The 26,902-nt window shown below is 38.0% G+C and overlaps 1 protein-coding gene across 1 annotated transcript; it reads left to right on the top strand.

The window, feature by feature from the left end:
* Positions 1-984: 984 nt before the first annotated feature.
* On the top strand, positions 985-18,858 carry LOC103600968. The gene is made up of 4 exons (XM_008585336.1): positions 985-1,135; positions 10,667-10,713; positions 17,406-17,499; positions 18,728-18,858. Exons 1-4 carry the CDS (start codon positions 985-987, stop codon positions 18,856-18,858), a joined length of 423 nt encoding a protein of 140 aa, XP_008583558.1.
* Positions 18,859-26,902: the final 8,044 nt, after the last annotated feature.

Here is a 26,902-nt window from a genome sequence, read left to right on the forward strand (position 1 = left end):
TGCACTGGAAACAGGCAAGGGAAAAGCATTCTGGAACTCTGCACGTCTTCCCCTTCTCCATCTTCACTGTCAGTCTAGAGCCATAGCCCTCAGGGTACAGTCTAGATCAATAGGTGGGAATGCTGTGGGACAACTCTCACATTCATTTTTGAAAAACAAAATAAGATAAGCCCTGGTCAAGAACAAGTTTCCATCGTTCACCCTTACTACCCCTCCCCGCCCCCCACACACACATTGGGGCCATATCGCTCAAATTTCAGTCATACTGGAATCATCTTCCCAATTTTTGCCATATCCTTTAAATTGTGTACTACTATTTACGTTTCTGAAAATTGACTGTTTTACATAGATTTATTTTAAAAGGAAAGTTTATATTGTTGCCACTGTAACTACTAGTTATATTTTTCCAACATACATTAAAATAAATTCATATCTATGAAAATAAAAGATATCCATCTGTATACCACCTAAAACACCATACTTCGGGAAACTGCATTAGAACAGGCCAAGAGGGTCATCAGACTAGTCAAGGTCAATCTATCAATCACATAATCACCCCTATGGGGTTCATTTACAGCTGAGGAAAAGCAGCTCAGAAGGGTGCAACCGCTTACATGTTATCAAGTGGTGGAAATCACGGTCCAGGCCTTTCTCCAAAAACATAGCATAGCGGGGAGAAGGTTTGGGCTTGGGAGAGAAATTGACCTCGATTAAGTCCAAAGGACGGATTGTACACAGTGTTCAGGACCTGGGAAGTGCGAGCCCAGCCTGGATCAGGATTGCATTCTGAACATTCCGCATTCTGGCTGGAACATTAGGGGTTCTAAGGTTCTGCTAATTATGCTGGGGTCCAGGGATCTGAAGGGCAGCCTCAGGACCCGGAGCTGCCATGGGTCACAGTCCCTGAGCGGGGTCCACCTGTCCAACCTGGTACCCGGTGTGTGCCACATTCCCACTGGCTGGGGTTGCCAGGCCTGAGGAGCCATGTGCTGGCTGCGGGCCTGGGGCCAGATTCTCCTGCCGGTTTTCCTCTCCGTCCTCCTCATACAACTGCTCGTCAGCTTCTCAGAGAATGGTTTTTCCAAAATCTATAGTCCCAGGAACACTCAGAAACAAAAAGATTCGATTGAAGAGGGTGAGTGATTCGGATCCCTGAGGCAGGTGCCCAGTGCTGGTGCGCTGAAATTTCCATCTCAAAAGTTGCCATTTGCTATTGGTGGAAAAGACATTTTTAAAGGCTCTGGACGTTTTTGGTGAAACCTAGTTAAATTGAATTCAAATTAATTTTATCTGAGATGTGAAAAGTGGATTGAAACAGTTTTAAATTTGGGAAAAGCATGGCTTCCTCCCCTTCTCCCCACCCCCACTTTTTTATGTGCTTATGTAGCATATAAGCTTTTTGCTGTCACTAAGCTGTTGGGGTTTGTTCTAATCAGACCCCACTTAATGGCCATAGCTCCTCTTTCTTAAAGTTTTAAGCTCTTAGTTAATAAATAGCTTAATCTGTTTTTTTCTTAAGAACAAAATTCTTCAGTTTGGAGGCTCCCTTTGGTTTCCCTCCCCAACTGAAGAAATTTTGAAATGTTAACTATTATCCCCACCCACCCCCCTTTTTTGGCAGCTGGTGGGTACAGGGATGGAACCCTGGACCTTGGTGTTATCAGCACCACACTAACCAACTGAGCTAACCAGCCAGCCAAATTTTGAACTGTTAAAAGTCATGCTGAGTTAAATTCATGAACCTGGAAATTAGGTTTTTAGTATCCTAAATCGGAATTGTATAGATAGAATAAGGGACATTATTTGAATTACCTGCAAAATGTCCTGTAAAGCCAACATTGCCGTTTTTACAAGGACTATAAGACAGAATAATTATTGCTGTCTGGTTTCCAGGGTATAAAAGAATGTTGGAATCTGTAAGCAAATAAGTCTTCTTTACTAAAACCAAACTCACAGCTCTTGGCTTTGCACTGAAATAAGAATCTCCTTTGAAGGGGTGGGAGTGGGGTAGGCTGGATCAAAAGGCCTAGCTTGTTTCCCTTGGTTTCATCTTTCTATTAGATTTCTCTCTTTTTTAACTTCTTGGTAAACCCCGTACATACTCCAAGAGAAACAGTGTTCTAATACCATCCTGACCCTTCTCCCCACAAACAGCACCTAAAAACATAGGCCCAAGCACAGAAACAAATGTTTTCCTTTTCATGGAAATGTTTTCCGTTTCAGCAAAACGGAGTCATACTGGAATTTTTCAAAAGACGATTAAAATGCTGAAGAAGAACAAAAAGAAAGTAAACAAACTAACAAAGGGCCATAGATAACATAGTCTGGTCTCCAGAGATTGAAGTTTCTGATTCTAACTAGCTCAATTCTAGGGCTGACCAATCTTTTGTTGGGTGGCTGGCAGGTATGGGGATCTGAACCCTTGACTTTGGAGTTATGACACCACACTCTAACTATCTGAGATAACTGGCCAGTCCAGGCTGACCAATCTTGATCCATGTTTCTGAGGAAACAGCTTGCTTTTGCCTGGGAAGTCCGGTTTAACCTGCTGCGGGATCCCCTTGAGTGTTTGTTTCTTAGCCTTGGACAGTTTCCCCTTTGTGTTTGCATTCAGTCTTTCCATCTAATAAGGATGTGGTTTCTTAAACATCAGGATACTTTTTACTTCCAAAATTGAGAAAGCGATTCCAACCCTCAATTGAAATTTTCACCTATATCCCCACCGTTTATGTGCTGAGTGACAGGCAACAGACAGAACTTCTGAAGGGTCACACATCCAGTGAGACCTCCCCCTAAGCAGGTTGCTTCAATCCCCAGGGCCTTTAACTCTGATGTTCATTTACATTTGAGACCTTAGTAGTTAATATCTCAGGAAATTACAGTTTGCACTTGATGGAACTTTGAGTTAATAATCTTCTTCCCCAATATCTAATGAATGAATAAAAAAGGTATTAAATCCTCGAAGTAACCAGACAACAAAGGGTTATAGTCCAAAAGATAAGTGGCAACCAAGGAAAGAAATGGAAGATTCTGGATCAGAACAGAATAGCACAACATGCAAAGCTCCAAATGCTGCCACCACTCCTTAGAAGTAACTAGGGAGTCACAACTCCAGGAATTTTCATTAATACTCCCAAATCTAGAGAGAAGTAAATTGAGTGGGTGTCCTGTTGTTTACCCTACTCCGAAGATGAGCAGAGGAAATGGCTACAGAGGAGAAATAAGCACAAAGACAACCTGAGTAGTGGGCCTGACTCTCTGATGGAAACAGAGGTTCCTGCGTTGCCTGCAGGATTTGGAGGAAGATCTAGAGTCCAAAGATAGCCCCTTCATGGAAATGGGAAAGACCTTTAACGAGCTAGAACAACAAAATGTCAGAACAGAGAGTAGAGCCAAATATTCTAATGAAGCAGACTTTGTTAATTAATTAGACTAATTAATTGGTCTAATGACACAGTGTCACCTGAGTTCTTCCCCCTTGTCAAATGCTGAAAACAGCCAAGTGAGGACATAAAATGCCATAAAACTGTAGCTTATGGAAAAAAAAAACCTCAAGGATAGTGGTAAGGTAATAAATATCTCACCTTCACTATGTCGGAACAAATGGAAAGTCTATACAGAGTTATCCAAGCATTAGTAAGATGAAAATAAACAGTAAGCAACTATGCAAACACTGCATAGCAAAATAATCAAATAAAGGAGTATATGACAGCATGTAAAAAACAATCTACCCTGGAAGAAAACATAACTCAAGGAATAGATGGAAATTTCCCCATAAGTGCTTTGAACTAGAGAACAGACAAATGAGGAATAGATTCAGCAAAATAAGCCTTAAAGTTAAGATCATAAAGAGATCAGCATGAGATGAGAAGGCAGATTGTACCAGAAATAAAGGCCAAATAACTTGAATATGAGGCAAGGCTTCCAAGTTTACTCTCTTCATTTGTTTATTTCTGCAAATGGTGAACATACCAAGAATATCTGTCATGCATGCTCTAAGTATACTTACTGTACTGGGCTCTGGAAGCTGCCTCCTTCCTCTGTCTTGTAGCCGAGAAGGTGCTGTTATCTCAGGGAGGGCGAGATTTCACTTTCTTTCTGCTGGTAGAATTCTCAGTCTCTTCCATCACCTGAATACCCAGTTCTCAGTACTGTGTTCTCAGTGTTATATACGCTCAGAGTGATTTCTGTTTTCCTGCTTGGATCCTGACTGAACTAATACAGCCATCTTCAAGACAAAAAATACCGTAGGATTTTGACCAGCAGGCAGGCACTAGGAGGATTAGAGGGAATGACATTAAGGTTAAATGCTGCTGGGGAACCAGAAGAGAAACATAGTAACGCACTTCTGGCTGAGCAGGGGAGGGGTGAGATAATTTAAAACCCCAACAGGATGAAGTGGAATCTGAAAACATTAGGAACTTGTGACTTACTTTCTAGAGTTTACTCAAAGAGATCACCAGTCTCATAGATAACGCGAGGCTTACATGGCTCTCAAACAGTAGGGAATAGTAGCAGAAAAAAGTATTGCAGATACGCCCAAGGACTGCTTCACGGAGTCCCTTGTACGTAAGAATTTTATAGGGAAAGTAGTAGAAAGCCCTAAAATCCCCAAGATAGCGGATGGGGTACAGGTAGAGCAGCTCCTGTAAAAGCTGGCAGAATTGAAGAGTTCGAAGTCATTACAAGAGAATACATGGACCTCACATCCAGAAGCCACAGCGGGACCACAGACATCAGCACACAGCACTCCCTGAGAAGGGGACGAGAGGAGATTCAGAGCAGAGGAGGCTAGCAAGGAAACAGGAGGCGACTGCAGCCAGTCACCCCCAATGCCAGGGCAACACATAGGCTTCACCTCCCAGAAAAGTAGAGCATCCCCAAGGAAAAGGGGGAAGGAGCAAGCCCTGAGTGTAGCAAAATATTTATTTACTCAAAGGAGGTTGACTTATTAACTGAATTCAAATTTGCAGGTTTAAGTTTTTGTGGCACTAGCAGAAACGGGGGATTTAAAGTTGTGCTAAATTGTGATGTGAGACTGACTTCTGATATTGAGAGGCCTACATTAAATTCCACCTCTCCTACGAGGCCTTCCTTGATCCACCCAATCTGAGTAAATAGCTATTTCTATACTTAGCTGTGCCTCTCTGACAGTCCCCACTTCATTCTGAGAGGCAGAAAAATACAGAGATCAAGGGCAGCAGCTCAGACTGCCTGGACTACCTCCCAGCTCTGTCACTTACTAGGCGCATACTTACTGTGCCACAGTTTCCTTATCAGTAAAATGAGGGTAAAGTAAGATCTTCCTCAGTAGTTGTTGTGAGTATCAAGTGACTTAATACATATTATGCACTCTGGACACTACCTGGTACATGGTAAGTGTCCAATAAACAGTAATTTAATGATATTATTAACAATTTAATAATTTATTTACTTACATAAATAGTATATAATGACATAAAATGTCATATATTTACTTAATAAAATATATATACAGTTTAGTTTATATCTAATAATAATATATACATGACAGTGCTGAAAAACAACATGAGAGCCAGAAAATATTAAGAATTCCTGAAAAACATAAAGCAATTGTGATCAGACTGATGGAGAAAAACACAGCCTTAAACACACACAGAAGAGGACTCCTGTTAAGGGTAGGAGTGGTTGTGGCGTTGCTCCAAGCTCAGCATCAATGAATACAAAGAGCGTTAGGGAGTTGTGGAGTAACTGCCGGGGTGCTGATCTTGGAGCACTATGGATTATTGCCCCTTTACCTTCTCAGTTGTCTCAAGAAGCGTGCAGCAGAGGCAGCAGAGGCAATTGTTCCAGCAATGAATGTGAATTCTTGGCTTGGAAAGGCAGGCAAATGATATACTACCAACACACCAAGCCTGGCAGCATGTGTCAATCCTCTCCCACATCACACAGGCAGAAACAGCATCTATACACAGACCTATAAAAAGTTAGTGTACAATCAGGAATCATGAAACCCAGCAAGTGAAAGAACAAATTTATTAAGAAATATTTCATAGAGGGAAAATCATATATACCTCCCAGAGGATGGCAAAGAACAGAAACATTCCAAAGGAGACAACTGGCTAGCAAGCAGGTTGGCATGCCACAACTCTATAGGTGCTAAAGTAAGACAGTGAGAGTCAATGGATCAGAGCAAGACAGTTTGTTACTCATAGCACAGCAAACAGCAGGAGTGTCATCATAGGAGCCCCAGTTGTCCTGCCCCTGAGCCCCATGGAGCAATGCAATGGCCCAGATGGTGGCTTTGAATGCAGCTAGTTGCACTGTAGCTAAGGAGCTCAGGGCTTATGACCTTTTATAGTGAGCAGTAAAAAATCTAGTCCTCTGGGCAGTGAGTAGCTGTAACTATAGTCACACTGTGATTGCTTTGATCTGTTTAATTGACAGTATGACCGGGCTCAGGGTCAGAGGATCATTAGGCCAAGAAGTATGGCACACTCAGCAAGGAAATAGAGGGATGCTTAGGGCCTAGGATGCATGGCCTCTCTCAGTACTATAATTAATATTCTCATGGAAATACCCTTGAAACAGGAACAGACTGTTATGAAAAAGATTAAGGATCTTGGAAATTAAAAATATACTCAAGACAAACCTAGCTAAAGAATAAGTTAACAAGCTCGATGATTGAGCCATGGAATTCTTACTGAGTGCAGTACAAAAGAACAAGCGATTCAGAGCATGTCGAAAAAAGGAAGAAGAACTCATGGCAAAATTTGTGTAATAGGAGTTTCAGAAGGAAGGAGGAGAGAAATGAAAGAGAGGAAATAATAAGAGAAAAAATTACAGAAAAATATTTTTAAAAAATGAGTTTGAAACTAGACAATGAACAGACTAAGCAAGCTGTGCTCTAGAAATATATAAAATGGAAACATTTGGACACCTCAGGAGTCAAAGAGTTTATCACTCACAGATACTGTCTGAAGAAAGATACTCAAGGATATAATCTGGCAAGACAAGAAATGAATCTAAAGGGAAAATGTGGGATTCAAGAAAGAGGAGTAAGCAACCAAAAAAAACTAGTAAGACTTAGAATTAATATAATTAGAATTGATTTATATTGATTATGAATCAATAGCAATTTAAATATAGCAGTCTAATAATCATTAATAACTATTTAATAGTAATTAAAATTCCATATGATTTCTACCTGAGAAGTGGCATGGGGAGGAAGAGGAGGAGAATAAAAACATCTTAGGATCCTTGTATAGGTAGAGAATATAGATCTTGATAAGACAATGGTAGAAAAATGCACATAAAATACCTCTAAACATTTTTAATGTAACAGCTCAAAAATAGAGATAGGATGTATGACTTTGAAACCACTAGATGAAATAAAGGAACAAAGAGCCGATAGATGGAATAAGATGTACCTTACAAATGCTACTGAAGAAGAAAGCATGTATAGCAATATTAATATTAGGTAGGATAATTTAAGAAAAAAATTATTAAGCAGAAGAATAAGTGATATTCTATATTGACATTTAAGTGCAATATGCTAAGATGACACGTTATGAACCTTTATTCACTGAACAATATTGTTTTGAAATAGAAGTAACAAAAGCTGATAGAAAATTTTATAAAGCATTTGATAAATTCAAAACCACATGGACTCGGGCCGGCCTGGTGGCGCACTCAGTAGAGTGCAGCACTTGGGAGCACGGTGGCGCTCCTGGCGAGGGTTCGGATCCCATATAGAGACCGGTCCGCTCATGGTTGAGCCCAGTGCAGGTGCTACACCGAGGGTTGCGATCCTGTTACCGGTCACGAAAAAAGACAAAAAGGAAAAAAGAAAAAAAAAAAAACCACACGGACTCACTTTACATGCCTACATTTAAAAAATGAACAGGTGAGGTACATAAAATATAAGGATACAGTATAGAGAATTTCAATATATAAAATCTTGTTATCCACTCCCCATTTTTTTCTCTTAGCTACCCTTGAAAAATTTTCCATTCCAGATAAACTTTATTTTTTTAATTATTAACTTATTAATTTATTACAATGCCAATCAAAGAGAAAGTTTTGATATCTGGCCTAATATATTTTGATGCTGGCATCTCTAGGTATTTTAAATTGTAATCATTCATGGGAGAAGAGAAGAGGACCAAGCGTGAAGCTTTATGAAATAACATTTTAGACATTGGTAGAGGAAGTAGAACCAGTCAAGGAAACTCACACAAGAAAGGCCAGAGATGTTCCAAGAGAACTAGGAGAGAATGATGCTGCAGAAGTCATAAAAAATGTAATAAGGAGGAAGGAAATAACCAGATAGAAAACAGATAAACCTCAGACCCTTAGGGTGAAAAATCTGGAACCTGATAATGCCGTGGAAATAACCAGTACCTCTTTCTTCGGGGGTGGAATGCAAGAAAGAACCTACTGATTCAGGTAGCACGTAGGTCAGCTGTCCCCTCGTTGGTTTTCCAATGACGGCAGGAACGACTATTAAAAAGCTTGCTGGTTAGTTATACCAGTGCTCAATCGAAATCTCCAGTATGGAATCGGATCAGGCCACTCACTTACATGATGCGTAGAGGAGGGAATTTCACCTCTGCAGTGTTCTCAGGCAAAACCCACACACCCAGTCTAATCATGAGAAAAACATCAGACAAATCCAGATTGAGGGACATTCTACAAAATATCTGACCAGTACTCCTCAAAACTGTTGACGTCATAAAAAACAAGGAAAGACTGAGAAACTGTTCCAGGCCACGGCAGACAAAATGACTACGTGCAACGTGGTATCCTGCATTGGATCTTGGAACAGAAAAAGGAAATCAGTGCAAAAACTGGTGAAATCCTGGTAAAATCTGGAGTTTAGTTAAGAGTAATGTACCAATGTTGGTTTCTTAGTTTTTTTTTGTTTTTCCGCAGTTCAGACATTTTAATTAAGCATCTTTAACTTTCACTACTGTAATATTCAAATAATGCATGATGTAATGAGCCTTTTTGTTTGCAAAGCTGGAAGCCCTCCAGTAATTTAAGCAACATTTTGAATGAATTTAATTTTAACTCAGACTCTAGGTAACTAAGAATTATTTTTACTAATATCTAAAAATAAGCACAGATTTGCTATACCTTTAATCTTCCTGTGGTTTCATAATTGTAGGTAAACATGCATATTTCTAAGTCTAGGTTTTTATTTATTATTAGCTTGTAGCTAAGTATGCTGAATGCTCAATGCTATGTAATAAGAGAAGGACTCCAATCACAAGGACTTCAGGATACAGCCCAGAGGTTGGTAAACATTTTCCTTTTAAGGGCATGATAGTAAATATTTTAGGCTTTATGGGCCACATACAGTCTCTGTTGCATATTCTTCTTCTTCCTTTCCTTTCCCCATTAATTATACATCCGACAAAGGATTAATATCCAGAATATACAAGGAACTTAAACAACTTTACAAGAAAAAAACAAGCAACCCAATAAAAAAATGGGCAAAAGAGCTAAGTAGGCAATTCTCTAAGGTTTCTTAGTTTTGATAAATGTTAGAAGTAGCAGTCAGGAAGCTGGGTGAGGGGTATACAGGAGCTCCCTCTAAAATCTTTGCAATTTTTCTGTAAATCTGAGATTATTCCAAAATAAAAATTTTAGTTAACAAAAAAAGCTGTGAGAAGCAAGTAGAAGTTGGAGAACGGTGTCCGAGTCGTGTACTGTCTGTTCCTCTGTTCCTGCCTCCTGCAATAAGCTTGAGGCTGGCTGTCCTTCACCTGGCTGAAGCAGTGGAAACTTTCTCATCTACCTTGCCTTTTCTTCCACTCAACTTTCCCATGGGGACTTCAAGGATGCTCTGAGGTAGGAGGAAGTAATATTCAATAGGATTTACTTTGAAAACTGAATCGTAACCTTCTCCCCAGCCAAACCAGATCTGCATCCAATCAAACAATTTGAAATTGAATAGAAAGCTCTGACCTTTCCCACAGAGACTGTGAACTCTGTCCCCACAATAATAGAGAGTGAATTTATAGTTACTTCATCACAATACAACTAAGGCATTAATTACAGACCCTTTTTTTAAGGAGATGTTGGAGTAATAAAATGAGCCATAGAAATGCTTTTTTTCTAAACTCACAGTTTTCATTCTACAATTTTCAAAAATAAATTATACTGTTTATTTTTTCATAAAACAAGAAGAACGAAAGTCCTCATTTGGGGGAAGTTTTTAAAGCTTCGTGGCAAAACAGGATGGGGAATTTTTTAATATTTAAAGCACTAATTAGTTAACCAGCCATACCTTGGCAAAACCATGCTGAATGACAAAGGAGTTGCTAAAAGAAGTTGTAAAAGTATGAAGTTTTAATTATACAGTGATGTTGCCAATTTGCTTTTCCTCACTATTTTTTGGAAGTTTTCTTTTAGAACTTGGCTAATCTAAGTTGGATCATGCCATTTCATGTTTTTCCAAGTAACGGGAGAACATAAGAATTGGGATTTAAATTGTACTGGTGAAAAAAGTGTCTAGATACATGCAAATAATGAAGTAAAAGGCTGGGATATGGATGAATGTGGCTTAAAATAAAAATGATTAAATGAAAAGTACATTAAATGATTACATGTACTTTTACATATAATTGCACAATAAATAGGCTTTGGATTTACATTTTTGAACTTTATTTTTTTCTTGTAGCATGCGCTGAAAAGAAAAGTTGTCAATTGTGCATAAAAGATAAAAAAGTAAGTTAACTTTTTTATGAGTAAGTTGTTTGGGGAATGTTATAAAGTCACACAATTTACAGTTATAACAAATGACTAATAGCAGTTATTAAAATCTATTTCTGAATTTCAAACCATTCTTTGAAGTTCTGTAAATAAACAATGGAAATAATTGAGTACAAACGTGCTCTTTCTGGAAAATTATACTTCAAAAAGAAAACAATTCTTTGCTTGAAAGTGCATTATACTGAAATTTTGGAAGAATATTTTGTAAGTAAAGGAAAAGATGCCTTTTGAAATGTAGTGACAATTTTCTTGCCACTTCTAGTCCCTAAAGACTAGAAAGAATGACACACCATTCCTTAACCACCATGTAGCTAAGGTCCTCTTCTGTGATAATTAAATGTCTGACATCATTATTCTTTACCAGATTTGGAAGAAAGCAGAAATGCTATAAGTAATGAGAGAAATGTTATTACTTTGTGCCACAGACAGCTTTGCAGCAACCCTCACAAAACCATTCTAGTTTAACCTGTAATGGAGATCTGACAATTAACTCCAAAGACAGAAATGTGAAATTATTAATTAGAAAAGGGTGCACTCTAGTAATTAATATCTGTCATAGTGATCTTCATATATCATCCTCAGCCTTTTCTGTCTTCCTCCAGGTCGCCCATCTGCTTTAATGAGGACCTGGGCTCCTGGTCTGTGGAATTCTGTACCCAGTTCTACCATTGCCTTACATGCTTTCCACAGCCAGCGATGGCCCAGACACTTGTCTCAGTGCTCTGACGTCCTCAACCCTATGCATTACAATGTCACTTCTGTGGCACACCCTGAACCCGCACAATCTGCATCGGCTCTTACATTCTCATGCTTTTACACTGTACCTACTCTTTGGCCTCGACAAGACAAGACCATCCTTCCAGTCCTTTAACCCCTTCATTTTCTCTTCTGTTCCATGGCTCTCTCCTATGGATTCCCTACCTTCCTGTGAATTTTCATGGCTGTTCACCTGAATGGAAAATTCTTTTTTGTTGTTGTTAAGTGTTTTAGAATGGAAATTTCCAACATGTAAAAATAGAGAAAACAGTATAATAAAACTTTATATCCCCAAGATCCATATTGGCCAAACCTGTTTCATGCCCCTACCCCCAGAAGGATTATTTTGAAGCAAATAATGATACGGATACTGTATCATTTTATTTATAAATATTTGAATATATATCTCTAATAAATAAACACTTTACTTTAAAATATTGCAAGTCTATGATCATACCTAAAAATTAACAATAACTTCTCAATATATTGTTTGGGTTTTTTTTTTGAGTGTTGAATCAGATCCATACATTACAATTGGCTGATACATACCTTAAGCCTCTTTTAATCTATATGTTCTTTCCCCCCTTTTTCTTTATTGCAACTTATTTGTTACAGAAACTAGATTGTTTGCCCTATTGGGTTTCCACAGTCTGGATAGTGCTGGTCACAACCCATGATGCACTTTATCACATTCGTCTTTTCCCTGCTCTTCTGTTCTTGTAAACTGGTAATTAGATGTAGAGGGTTGATCAGATTCAGCTTAATTTTTTGGCAGGAATACTTCCTGTTGAGTTCTTTCATAGGAGGTAAATGAGGTCTGTTGTCTTGCATTTGGTGATGTCAGCAGCCAAGGATAATGCCTACCTCGATCCATTATTTCCTTGGGGGTTACAAAAACCACCACTACTTTAATGGCCTTGTTCTCTTATTTTTAACTGTGCTGGATCTACATTCCCCAGTTCCTTCCTTCAGTTTGTCTTCAGACATAATGCATATAATAATATGCATTATTAGCTGACTGCTGCTCGAGCATATAGCATCAGTCTGCATTAGTACAACTACAAATTCACAACTTCTGGTCTCACCTGAGCCCAAATACTATACATTACTTGCCTTTGGTTAGCAACATTTCCTAAAATTGTCCACAGCAGCAATACCAAAACTTTGTAACCATCCTTAAAGTTCCAATATTATCTCACACCCTGTAAATCTCAACAGATGACATTGTCTGTGATTTTATAGATAAAAAGAGAGTCTCTAGGTGTGATCTTCACTCCTGAAACTGAAAAATTGCTGTCATTTTTACCCTTCCTCTTAGAGACAGAAAAACACCTCCTCCAATTCCCCTATATCTCTCTATTGGACTTGAACACATGCATTCTTGGATTGTAACTCATATCATATAATATAAAAATATATTAAAATTAAAATATCATAATTTTTTTAATGTTCGCTTCCCCCCTGTTCTCAGTTCCCTGAGGACAGAATTTGTGTTTTATTCATCTCTGCGTCTCTAAAACCTCACGTTTCCCAGCACATGACAAGCATTCAATAACTATTGAATTAACTCTCGAGCCATTAAAAGAAGATTAAATTACATTCAGTATACTCTATAATGTAACAAGGTAGAGAATTCTACTTTTAAAAATTCCCAAACATAAATCATTGTGCCAATTCTAGGGATGTGTGTATTTGAGTGTAATTTTAAAAAATATTCCTAGTACCTCATAGAAATGAACTGAAGGATAATTCCACATGGCAAATAGAATTAGGGTGTCATCTTTTGGAAAGTGATCCCCTGCTCTCCCAGAAATTGAAAGCACGGACACAAGGCTTTCAGTGACAGTTTCTGCCATCTCCTATACTCCCAAAGAGAGTGCCGGAGTTTAGAGATGGCAATTTGTGAAGCAACAAGGAATATTTGAGTTCTTCTTGGACTAAAAGGAAGATGAACAGATATACTGAAATGCCTGGGGCTGTCCTACTTTATGCCCTCACTCCATTGCTTCATTGACCTGCAGAAATTATTTATGCCAACTCCTTTTCATTTCCCAAAATATCGCTGTTTGAAAGATAAATTATATTTATCTTAATTATAATTATATTTATCTTAATTATAGTTATCTTAACTATTATATTTCTTAAGGGAATCTTCCTTAGACTCTATCTCCTAATTTTCTTGTGATTTAGTAGTATAGGACTAGCCTTCCTAGAGTTAGAGAACATTCTTACCAAAAACAAATCCATAAAAAATGACCCATTTACAATATTACCCCTCCAACCACACAACTCATCAACACAGCATAGGCCAAATTCTGCCTATACCCTCAAAGAAATCTTACCTAGTCATTCCAAGGAGAAGTGAGTACTTTCTCTCCTTAACTACTATTACATTTTATATCTGTTCCACACATTTTGAAATTATAATATTTTTCCATTTATATTGGTTTTTGGAAAGTGTACATACTGTACCACTGCCAATTAAATTGTCACCCTCCAGAGAGCAAAAAAGTGCTTTATACATCTGTGTGCCCTCTGCTGTATCTAGCATTTGCCCGTAAATACCTTGTAAATGCTGTTTTGATCTTCTCAATATCCTTTACCTTAAAATCCTCCTTAACAGCCAGTCTCTCTCTTTCTCTCTCTCTCTCTCTCTCTCTCTCTCTCTCTCTCTCACACACACACACACACACACACACACACACACACACACACACACACACAGAGTCTGGCCGGTAAGTTCACTTGGTAGTACATGGTGCCAATAACACCAAGGTCAAGGGTTCAGGCCCACATACCAGCCAGCCACAAAAAAATAAAATAAAATAAAATCCCCCTTTGCACAATATAACTCATTTTCTATTTCTTTGCCAGCATAATATTAAGCCATTTGTTTTATACAATGTTAACAAACCACTAAATATTATTATGTCCCTTCTCCCTTTCTGCATTTTTTCATTTCAATGATATTTTCTTATAAAATATGAGTCTTGATGTCCATATCAACAGAGTTATACCATAGAATGAATACTGTAGTTTTCCTATGGAACAATAATAATCATCACCCTAAAGCCTTTTAGCTGGCTTCTCAGTTGTCACACTCCTAAGAGGCTGAGGTTGACAAGGTTTCATATTTATATGGGTCATCTTCCTTAGCTACAAGAAAAAAATCTATGTAATTTGTCTTAGATTATACATTACCAAGTTGGAGATGTTAGATATATTATATTGTGCCTCTGGGTAATGTGAAGTTCTGGTCTTTGAAGACTTTTTAGACTTAGTTAAGGTGTTAGTCACATCTTTTTGTGGTGAGCAATAGAAACCCAACTCAAACTAATTTAGTAAAAAGGGGAATTCATTGGCTCACAAACTTGGGAAGTCCAGGGATGGCCTTGGCTTCATGCACAGCTGAATCTCAAAGGATGTCATTCCCATTTTCTTTGCTTTCATCTCCCAACTCTGCCTCTCTCTGTGTATTGACCTCATTTTCTCCTATACCAAATGACATTCTCCATACAGCTGGTCAAGAGCTCTCCTGATGTCTGTATACAACTCCAAACAAGATTCTGATTGGCCCCATTGGGGTCTTATGTATAGTCCAGCACTAGTTACTGGGCCAGAGGGATGGGCTACCCTGAGTGCCACTGCCTGGGTCAAATGACCACTCCAGTAGCAGGAAAGGGAGAGCACAAGCTGATGGACAGCTGCAGAAGCACATAGAGTTGGGAGAAGAGGTCTCCAAAGGAAAGTGGGTGTGGTTACCAGAAGAAGAATGGGGGTACAAGATGGTCAGACAGAGATTAAAATAAAAAACTACTTCAGTCTACAGTATTTCACCCTTTGACTTTGAGGACATGCATATTCTATTTGCCCCATCCTCATATTTTAAAAAATGCTGCTGGCAAAATAACACAACTAATTCTCAATTAAAATTGTCCTCACCTGAAGCCACTGTTAGCTACTGCCCCAGCTCTAAGTATTCAGTCTCAGAGAGATGTGCATTACTCTTGATCATGTTTGAATGTGGCTCCTCCTCTCTCCTTCAAGTCAGCTAGATAATTGATTAAACCCAAATAACAACAGTAAAAACTCCCATTTAGAAGAGAGCATGGTAGTCAATAGTCCTATAATATATTCTGAGTCTGTAATATGTTCTGTTGAGTTTCCCTGGCTAAGTGGTGAGTTGTTGGTCACCAATCTGGCTGCCCCAGGTTTGACCTACCAAAGGAGCTCCTTTTCCATTCTTCTCTGAGCCCCCATCAGAGAGAGGCACAGGGGAGAATGTCTCTTCCAGGGAGTTCACCTGCTGAGGACTTGGTTGCTGGAGCCTGGGAATCAGATTAGCACTTGAGTAACCACAAGCTCCTCTCTGCCAGATTCAGGTTGTTTCTGACAATTTATCTCCCTCAAAACTCTGCTAGACAGCATGGACCTGATTCCTAGGAACTGTGAAAACTAGTAACCAAGGTCAGAAGTCTCTGTGGGTGTAATCCTCGAATCTAGGGCTTATCTTTGCATTTCCAGTCTTTAAGCAATAGTCCAGGAGAACAGGACTCATTTAGCCTAAGTGGCTTCAATCTTCGATTTGCCTACAAGACTTAACCTAACCTTTGGTCTTGACCAACTTTAAACAAAAGCTGGTCTGAAATATACCTTCAGCTTTCAAGCAGTGTTTAAGGGGTGGTTCTTTACATTGGGGAGAATTATTACCTGTGCTTGTCTCAAGAGGTGATTGGGAGGGGTCTGGGATCAGTACCAATAGGATTGGTTACCAAGCACAAAATCAGGCTGCTCAGGTTAGAACCCAGGTTCCCCTATTTACTAGGTGTGTGACCTTATGTAAGTCGTTTAACTACTCAGTGCCTTTTTGTCCCTATCTATAAAGTGGATATAATAGTACCTGGCTCACAAGGTGGTCATGCGGATGAAATGAGTTAATATATATGAAGGCCTAAGAACAGTATGTGTCACATGGTAGGCCATAGGTAAGTGACAGCCATTTTTACCGCTCTGCCCTCATTTTTTTTTTGACTCTTCCAGGTTCTAGTTGTATCTCCCTCAATGGTTTTTACCTTTGCTCCTTTCTTTTGCTTATTTCAATAAGGGACTTAAAATTCATTTTTCCTATTTGGACATGATTATCCAACCACCAATGAGCAGAAGAGGGAGGGAAGTAAGTCAAGGATGGTTGAAAGCACCACCAGGGCCATGTAATAGAGGAGGAATCCCCAGAAAGATTGGGCTCTGCAGACAAGGCAAATGGGAAAGAGTGTTGGAAAGATTTCTAAAATGATCCCCTACAGTCCTTATTACTACTTTGTGAAATAATGTCTTAGGTTTAGTTCCTTAATTTCAGAGTTTGATAAAGAGGTTCAGGTGCATGTGATTTTTGAGTGACTGCTCTTCAGCAAAATCCTATGAAGGAGTGAAGAACTTGGGGAAGATAAAGGGCAAGAGCCAAGAAAAGATGAGGTCTCAGCTGAAACCTACACTTGGCCTGAACTGTGGGTAGCCTCGGGGCAAAAAATCACATAGCAGAGCTGCCCCTGCCTCAAGGCAAGGATGTCTGCTATTTGGAACCCTATATCAATCAGTTACTGGCCTAGGAAGGTAATAACCTTATGGGCAAGGTGGTCTCCATCCACCAAGGGCAATCATTCAAGAAGAGGGGAAGCAGTGGGCTGTTGGCAGCTCACACTGCTGCTGAGGTTTGGGTGCATGGGCCTAGTAAAGTGGGTCTGGGTAGACCACTAATGGCATCTGCTTCAAATAATAATAATTAACGATGATGTCTCTTATTTATCGATTACTTGTTAAACTAGTACTAAAAACTTACTGGATTGTGATTATTATACTTGGATACTGCTTTTATTTTTTCTTTCCAAATGCAGTGTATTTGGTGCAGCGAAGAAAGGGCTTGCAAAAAATATTGTTTTCCATATTTTGGGTGTCGATTCAGTTCTGCATATTGGTCAAACTGTAGAGGTGAGTTGTCCTTATTTAAATTTTTGTGCATATTATTTCAATTGACTTCCAATACTAGTGACTTGCTACATTTGAAGGATTATAAATTCTTATATTTGCTTTAAAATTCAGCAAGGCTAGGGCTGTTTATTAGCATTTCCCCCAATACAGGCTTGCTGGTTGTTTCCAACCAATGTTGGTTCAAATTACATTAGCATTCACTCTGATTGGTGGATGCCTTGCTATACCAGTTGTTACATACTTTAAATTTCATTTATAAAAATTTCTGGCGTGTGATATCCATAATTCAGTGGAGGGATGTTTGTATTCATTTGTTACTTTAGGAATTCCAAGAGATTTTCACCTAGTCCTGGGATAAGGATATATTAAGTCTAGTCAAAGGATCGTTAAATCACATCTCTAATGTTGGAATTTTGGTATTTTATGTGGTACTTACTAAGGCAGGGAAATGTACCAGTACCTTTTAAGGAGTTTTCCAAAAAAATTGAAAGAAAAGGTTTTCCAGATAAGCCCTAACTATATGAGGGTTATATAATCTAGAACCACCAGTTGTCTGCTTTTTTCTTACTTAAAGTAAAAAGATATAAATGCTATTCTCAAAATCTCTGTTTCCTTCAGGTACTATCATATATATTTAAATCATATGTGTTTGTAGCTTATAAAGAGGTAACACTTCACATATTTAGCATGAACAGAAACTCTAGACTCCTATTTCATGTTTTGCCATTCTAGTTTTATGGTACACCAGGCTAATAAGCTACATAGTACTGAGGGGGAAAAGAGCTTACAAATGCTAGAATTCTACTTTCCCAGCAAGCATTGGTTGTCTCTTTGATAACGAACTGCTGAAACTCAAACAACAAACTATCCCCTGCTATCTATACGTATCTTTACAGAAATAGCAACCTGAAGGATCTGCTATTTTATCTGTTGGGATAGTACCAGAAATGAGTTTAGAGATAAAATAAAGGAAAAATAATAAGTCTAATAGTTTAAAAACTCGGAGATGAAAGAATTAAATGTTACCTCCTTTACCAACCGAGATTATTTTAAAATGTTAGTGATGTTGTATTAATGGTAGTTTTATTGGAATATCGTATCATTATTTTTGATAATGATTTGAAAATTTTAATTAATAGTTAGACTGCATGATACTAGAAAAGATGAAAATATAAGAAATGATTGATCTTCTGTTAACCGAAGGTGTATTTCTTTTTATGCATTTCAGTTGACATGTTTGGAATCCTGATGCTTGTACTCATTGCGATGTTAGTCACAGCACTCAGTTGGTACTGCTGCGCCTATTACTTTTACCTGCAGGAGTATGTTCATTTTGTCCTTAGTAAGAATGCACTTTGAGATAATATCATTGAAGAGAATGCTAAGCTAGTCATCAGGAAATGTCTTACCATTTTTTATGTAGTAAAAATAATATATCTACCTGGAAGGAAAAAAGTCCAAAAAGTACAGAAAATTGTGGAAAGTAAAGAAAAAATTTAACTCTCCCATCCCCCACACCACCTCTAAAACCTCTTTCCCAGGAAGAATCTTTTTAGTATGGTTCTGTTTGTAGTTCTGCTGTCCTCCATACATTTGAACTAGATGGTTATACCTCCTCTTCATGATTTGTTGACTTTAGATGTTGTCCATTGACTCCCCATCATGAAAGCTGAAAAATTTTATCTTGCATTATCCATACTCTTTTTTGTTATTTTGCTGGTAGTAAATATTGTAATTTTGTTATTTAGGGATTTTAATTTTTGTTTTTCATTGTTTTTAGTTATTAGATCTTAGGGCTACTAATGTTTCTTTTGTTGGTTATCTTTTTAACTTTGAGTAATCCATTGAATCCTGTTTCTATATCTCAATCCTTCTCTAATTTAAGATAAGAAAATTTGGATCCCTATGCTTCCTTCCATCTATCCTCTCCTATCTCTGCAACTCAGTAAATGTTCTCATTAATTTGACCTTGTCAAGTATGTAATATTTGCATTCTTTTCTGTGTCTATAATTATATCATGAAATGCTTACTCTATACTTTGAGTCCAAAATTTCTACTTTTTATTCGTTACACAAAGAATAAAACATATTATGATTGTGTAAATATTGTTCACTAAAGAACAAAAGTGGAAGTAGGAAATGTAATTCTGTGCCACTAGCCTGTGTTGCTTGAAAGAGAGTTATCAAGTGTCGAAATCAGATAGATTCCTTTCCTTACTCCCCATTTCTCTAAATTATGCTACATTTCAGCTTGCTTCATGTTTACATTGTGACTTTCCTATACAACTTTTGCATTTTCTAGAGTTTTTAATTATCTTCATTGTTTCTTGCTAATGAAAACACATGTATCTTTATTCCCATCACTGTGATTATTTATCTTTGTATTTGCTAAGATGTATTTATTTTCTTCCTATAGACATTCTTCTGAAAATCCTCTGACTTCCCATTCTAATTCACAAAAATTAGTTTCTTTTTACTGCTCAAATGAACTAGGAGAATTTTTTGGATCCCGCATCTTCCTCTTTTCAGGTTTCAATGTTTTTCCTTTTGTTGCAGTTCATATTCAAGTAATTTCTGCAAGGGGAGGTCATAGAAGATTTACAAAGTGTTTCTTTAGTCCATACATGTCAACAAATTTTTTTTTCTTCATTCTCATTCAGCCTAGCATGTTATAATTTTCTTTCTTCAGGTTGTATACATTTTACAAGAAGGACCAATAGATGAGATAGGCATACCCAAAGATAAGATATATGCACACTAATAGGCCCATCTGTAAGTAAAATGTGCTTTTAAAAAGATAAGGGGTGGCGAGTTAGCTCAGTTGGTTACAGTGTGGTGTTTTATCACCAAAGGTTCTGTTTGCTTAAGGTCTCCACTTTGTCTAGAACTTCATATTTTTCTGGCTTTAAGACTTTATGTCTGTCCCTATTAACATACAAGGACAAAACAGAGTAAGATGTAAGATATTCCTTGGTCTTTACCTCTAAAACTAAACAAACAAAAAATAATAATAGTAAAAGAAGGAAGAACCAATACGGCACATTGTATGTGTGGCAAAAGCCTGTTTTGTGGTTTTTTTTCTTTTTTCTATTTTCTTCCTGGCTTCTTGTAAAAGGTATCACCTTTTTGTACAGTGCTTATGAGTAAAGTAGCAAATTATGCCCATAAGAGTAGGAACTTGAGAAATATCCATTACTGAAGTTTCTTTTGTCTATGATTTAAAAGAAAAACTATGAACCTTCTTTGCAAATATAGTCCAACAATTATACTCAGTTCTGGTTTAACTCTGCTATTTACGTACCATCTCTTCTTTTTAAATTTCTCCTAGAGATCTTCTAGACCTCGTTAATTCAAGAAGCGCTGTATTCTGTTGGAGGAATTTATCTTATTAAGGACATATTGCACTTGATAATCCAAAGATCCTGGTTGGGTTCTAGAAACATCAGCCTTTCTTTTTAAAAATGACATCGAATGACCAATGAAGCATCAAAATATTGATTGCTGCACTTGATCTAATATTCTTGTTATTCAGCAAATATGATTATAAACAATTAAAGCACTTTAAAAAGTTCTAAATGTTAGAGAATATACATGTTTGCCCATGCACTTGATACCTCCTTGCCTCTCATCTATTCTTTCAGCACATATTAATTGGGTGTTTATTATGCACTAGGCAGTGTTGTTCTCACTAGGGATATAATGGTAAACAAGAAGATCAAACCCTTGCTTTCATAGAGCATACATCCTACTAAGGGGACACAGACAGGAAAACAAGCAATTGTTAATCCAATTGCTAACTTACTGATATTTTAAATAACATTCTATTTATTTTAGTTATGTTTTTCTTAATCAAATGTTTTAATTCTGCTGGAGATTAGATAAAAGAATTTAATTTATTAAAGTAATGATAAAATATTGCATAAATTCAGTCTATTTAATGAAATAAAATAATTCCAACTATAAAAACTATTCTGAAAATAAACCTAATTCTAAATTCACCATCATTTTGAACAGGAATCAAGCCTATATAAGACGACAGACTGCTGTTCACTACTGGCAACCTCCTGGCAAGTATCTTTATTTATTTGATAGGATGTCTCAGATTCTTTTAGTAACAGCTGGCAGTCTTTCCCTTACTTCTTACAGGCATTAAAATTAAAGTATGAGTAGGAAACATGACAACAGATTTCATTGTTCTCTTTTCTAAAATACAGTTTTGTAACCTCAATAGCTAGCTAGACTAGAGATAGTAAAACCACAATATTAATAGAGAAGAGTTAAAATTTTCTAACCCAGTTGGAGATATTAATAGTTTCCCCAGTTCCCCCAACTCTCACTCCACAAAAGCAACTCAACAAAAGATGACCTTTTCCTTAAGGAATCCTTGCAGGCTTTTCCCAGATTAATTCATTGCACCTTACCTAGTTCCTTGGCTAACCCTCTATTCACTATTCTCAACTTGATTCTTTGAAGTTTCCCTTACTTACAAGGCTCCCCCTTACCCAGGACTCAGATGTCAGCTTCTTTCAGCTTATCACCCACAGTTCCTGGCAGGCGTTTCCAATCCTCTGCCTAGGCCTGAGTCCTAGAACCCCAGCTGGACTCAGAACCATGACCCCTTTGTCTGCTTGAGTAATTGGACCACAGAAAATTTTAGACTATCATTAAAAATAACTTTGAGGGGGAGGCATTCATGTCATTATGGTGCTCTGGGCCGCAGGAGCATAATATTAGGGAATGTAGAAAAGCCTCGGACCTATACTTTCAGGTTACAAGATCTGAACAAGAAGCAGTGTAAACCTTGTAGGGGCAAGGATGAGATGTTAAGACATACAAACTCCATTGCTAACTCCTAGATCTTGTTATGTAGAAATCATCTTGGTGGTAATGGAACCATGAGGTGTTTCAAAAAGCTATTTTGGGAGGGGCACTGAAATGCAGGGCTATTGCTGCTTCTTCCTAGGGTTGAAATCAAACCAGAGGACTGTAGAGAATGATGCTGCATTTCAATTTTTCTCCCTCCATTTTAAATGCCACAGCACATTGGTCCAGGAGAAATGCTTTGAAAAGAGCACAAGGTTGGGCATGTATTTATCTTAGGTAGAAACAGTTATTTACTCACAGATTGAGAATAATTGGATTCATTGTAAGGAGTAAAATGTAACAGATTCACAGGACAGGATTATTTTCCATCCAGGAGAAAGCCCAAGGGCAATGCCTACATTAAAGGGTTGGATGAAGAAAACAAGATCCCGCAAAAGGAATTGAGAAGAAGATGGAAAAGTGGGAAACGGTGTCATAGTGATCAGGAGAGGAGGGTCTGAATGTGGAGGGAGGGGGATTCGTGATTGTCCTTTACTTACAGATTGGGAGTTTATAGATAATCTATTTGCCCATTGTAGACTTAAGCGTGTTTATGTAAGACATAGAACAAGCGGACTTCTGACTTGTGAAGCAGGAAACAATGGAGCGTATAAAATGTTACATACTTTGTGTGTTATTTGACCATAATGTTCCTCATCCATGAAAAGAATTATTCTCCAGGAGTGGTAGCAATAGCACGCTTCTTGGTCCATACTTCTTTCCTAGAAAATGAATTCAGATGATTTTCTGGGATTAGGGGTTCATTGAGCATCCACAGGTTTTCTGTCAGTGGAGACAACTAGTCTTTTGGTTACCATCAAATACTTGACCTTTTCCTCTTAGTCAAATGTATACCAAAGTTGACACTGCCTTAAATCACTTGAGCCCTAAATATTAAAATAAAGGTAATATTAAAACCTCAGAATAGAAATTCTTTGATTATTTATGAAAATTTTGTTTAACATTTTCAAATATTAGGTAAGTCTTCATTGAATTTTCTTAGAGTTTGAAAAGGTAAATTTATTTTCTCTTTTCATAGTATATGATGAATAGATAACTGTAAAGATAGATCTTCCAGAGAGAGAAGTAGGAACTTTCTTCAATGGTAAGGTTTCATATTATATTGCATGGATTTTCTGCATTCTTTTTCCTTCTCCTGTTAAGCATCTCTTCAGGAATATAACAGAATTATTAAGAAAGAAAATGTAATTCAAATCTGTTAAATGTAGACAGATTTTCAATGCCTAAAAACATGTCATAGAAAGCAGCCTAAAATGATGGTATAACAATTCCTGAGTCAGGCTGCCTTAGTTGAAATTTGGGCTTCTCCATTTATGAAGTATGTCACACTGGACAAATAACTTAACCGGCCCGGACCTTGGTTTCCTCGTTTGTTAATCATATCTAATAGTAGTGACTAAATCATTGATTGGCTGACTCTGAGGACAAAATGAGATTTTATAGGTAAAATTTTTAGAACTGTTCCTGACACTCAGTAGGTCCTCGATAAGTGTCGGTTGTTACTGCTGTACTCACAGAATCTCAACATTGAAGGCATTTAAAGGTAATCCTGTCCGAACACTCTTCCACTGCTAGGATCCTCTTTTGTTCAACATCTATGTATGGCATGTTAGATGGTGGACAGCTAGGTACTGTCACTCGGATTAAGACATAGTTACAAATTTGGCTCTGTGTGTGTCTGTGTGTGTGTGCTCACGCGCATGCATGTGAACATTGGCCTTACAGCAAGGTTAAACACACAGGAATACTTTTTTTTGCCACCTCCTGCATCCACCTGCACAGAAGGGAGGTCCCAAACTACAGCATGTTCCATAATTCTATGGCTTCTGAAGTAGTCACTGCAAGGTAATAGTGAGGGAGAGCGAGGAGAATGCAGGTAACTTCCAGAAGCCTGCAGCTCTCCCTAGAGGCTAGGATGATTTCCAGGGAAGAGATAATATCAGTTTTAAAGTTCAGTAACCATAAATCATCCAAACAGGGGCCATTTTAAGAGTGAAAGGGGGCATTGTTAACAATTATATTGGCAGAACAGATATATACAAGCACTGCCCTATGCAAACAAGAGCAAGAAGTCATGATGGTTAACCCCAGTGTTGTAATTGAAATGTGCACATTCATTTGTTGTTGGCAGGATTGGGCATCTATACAAGCTTCTTAGAAGGCAATCTTTCAATATCTACTAAAATGTAGGTTTGGGCGGGGGAGTTACTCTTTGACCTGGTAATTCCCTTAGTAGAGATTTTTTCCCCCTTACAGAAACACTTGTGTAAATCACTAAAATTATGTGCATTAGTTGAATAATATGAGATTTCTGGATTTGTTCATTTGTAACATACTAAAGGAGCAATTTCATATGGTTCAAACTAATACAATGATCAGGAGTTGATCTAGGTTTTGTAGAGCCTGAAGCTTATGTAATTTGGGGGTCCCTCTTTTTAAAAAATAATTTTAAAAATCTTCCTTTTGTAAATTTTATGATTTGAATTTGATTACTGCATATTTAGGGCCTTTCCCAGCACTTTGTAAGGGCAAGGACAAATGAGGGCTCCTAAAGCTTAAGACATACTATACAAAAATACAGTCTATTAAATTACTAAATATTTTAAAAATGAGAACATTTGCATTTGTGGCTAGAGTTGAATAAGAATGGCACTGTTTTATACCACATATGGAGAGGTAAATTAGAACAAGAATTCTAAAAAGGTTTCTGCTTTTAATATGTCAAGAGCCTTAATTTTTTTCACTCTTTATCCCAGTAATGTCACCTTTGGGAATCTATCCTATGAAAATAATCTGAAGTACTTTATTTTTTAACATTTAGCTCTATGATACATTTGAAATTAATCATGGTATTTGGTGTGAGATTCAGATCCAATTCTATCTTTTTTTCCAGTTGTCTATCCAGTTGTACCAAAATGAATTTTTAAAAATTTTTAATTGAAAAATAAAGATTGCATATATTTATGGTATACAGCAGGATGTTTTGATTGATACGCACACACACACATTGTGGAATGAGTAAATCAAGCTAATTAACATATCTATTAATCACATACTGTTTTGTGTGAGTGGTGAGAATATTTAAAATATACTCTCAGCAGTTTTCAAGTATACATTATTAACTGTAATCACCATGTTGTACAATAGATCTCCTGAATTTACTTTTCCTGTCTATGACTAAAGTTTTGTATTGTTTGACCAACATCTACCCAATACTCCCAACCCCATCTTGCCCCCCAGTCCCTAGTAAATACCATTCTACTTTCTGCTTCTAGGAGTTCGAATTTATAGATTCCACTTATAGGTGAGATCATGTGGTATTTATCTTTCTGTGCCTGGCTTGTTTCACTTAGCATAACATCCTCCGCGTTCATCCATGTTGTCTTAAATGGAAAGATTTCCTTCTTTTTAAAAACTGAATAGTGTTCCATTGCGCGCATATATTCCACATTATTTTATCCATTCATCTGTTGATGGATACTTAGGTTGGTTCTATTTTTTGTCTATTGTGAATAATACTGCAATGAACACAGGAGTGCAGGCATCTCTTTAGAATTTACTGATTTCATTTCCTTTGGATATATACCCGAAAGTGGGATTGCTGGATCATATGGTAGTTCTATTTTTAATTTTCTGAGGAATCCATACTGTTTTCCATAAGGACATAAAGGGTTCATTTTTCTCCATATACTTGTCAATACTTGTTATCTTTTGTCTTTTTTTTTTTTTTTCCTTTTTGTCTTTTTTCATGAACGGTAATGGGATCGCAACCCTCAGTGTCACGCCTGTACCGCGACCGGCAACGGGATCACAACCCTCGTTGTCACGCCCTCACCGCGCTCAACCAGCAAGCGGACTGGTCTCTATATGGGATCCAAACCCTTGGCGGGAGCGCCGCCGCACTCCCAAGCACCGCACTCTACTGAGTGGGCCACCGGGCCGGCCCTTTTTTGTCTTTATTTTTTATTTTTATTTTTCCCTTTTTTGTCTTTTTACGTGATCGGCAACGGATCGCAACCCTCAGTGTCGCGCCTGTACCGGACCGGGACCGGCAACGGGATCGCAACCCTCGGTGTTGCTCCCGCAACTCGCTCCGCCAGTGAGCGGCCGGTCTGTATGTGGGATCCGAACCCTCGGTGGGAGCGCCGCCGTACTCCCGAGCGGCGCACTGTAGCAGTGCGCTACCGGGCCGGCCCAAGGAGCCCATGTTTTCTGTTTGTGCAACAAGGTGATCTCCTTGAGGACAAGAAATCCTGGGCCACTCATTAGGACAGCTACTCCCAGGGGAGAGAGCAGCCTGTGAGGCCTGGGATGACAAGGCTGCTCCTTCTGGCTCTGCCACTGATTTGCTGCTGGACCTGGGGCAGAGAATTTGACTTCTTCCAGGCTCTCTCGCTCACCTGTAAACTGGCCTCTAGGCGACCTGACCTCTTTTTGATAGCAGCCATCCTAACAGATGTGAGGTGGTATCTCATTGTGTTTTTAATTTGCCTTGTGGTTTTATTTCTGCTCTGATCTT

Source organism: Galeopterus variegatus, unplaced genomic scaffold, assembly GCF_000696425.1.
Source record: "Galeopterus variegatus unplaced genomic scaffold, G_variegatus-3.0.2 Scaffold3522, whole genome shotgun sequence".
Classification (NCBI taxonomy): domain Eukaryota; kingdom Metazoa; phylum Chordata; class Mammalia; order Dermoptera; family Cynocephalidae; genus Galeopterus; species Galeopterus variegatus.

Bases quoted from the DNA above. Each gene is read 5' to 3' on its own strand.
- LOC103600968 (XM_008585336.1), top strand. From the start codon at position 985: ATGTGCTGGCTGCGGGCCTGGGGCCAGATTCTCCTGCCGGTTTTCCTC. The intron at 1,136-10,666 runs GTGAGTGATTCG...TTTTTCTTGTAG, and splicing joins AAAAGATTCGATTGAAGAGG to CATGCGCTGAAAAGAAAAGT. The intron at 10,714-17,405 runs GTAAGTTAACTT...TTCCAAATGCAG, and splicing joins TGTGCATAAAAGATAAAAAA to TGTATTTGGTGCAGCGAAGA.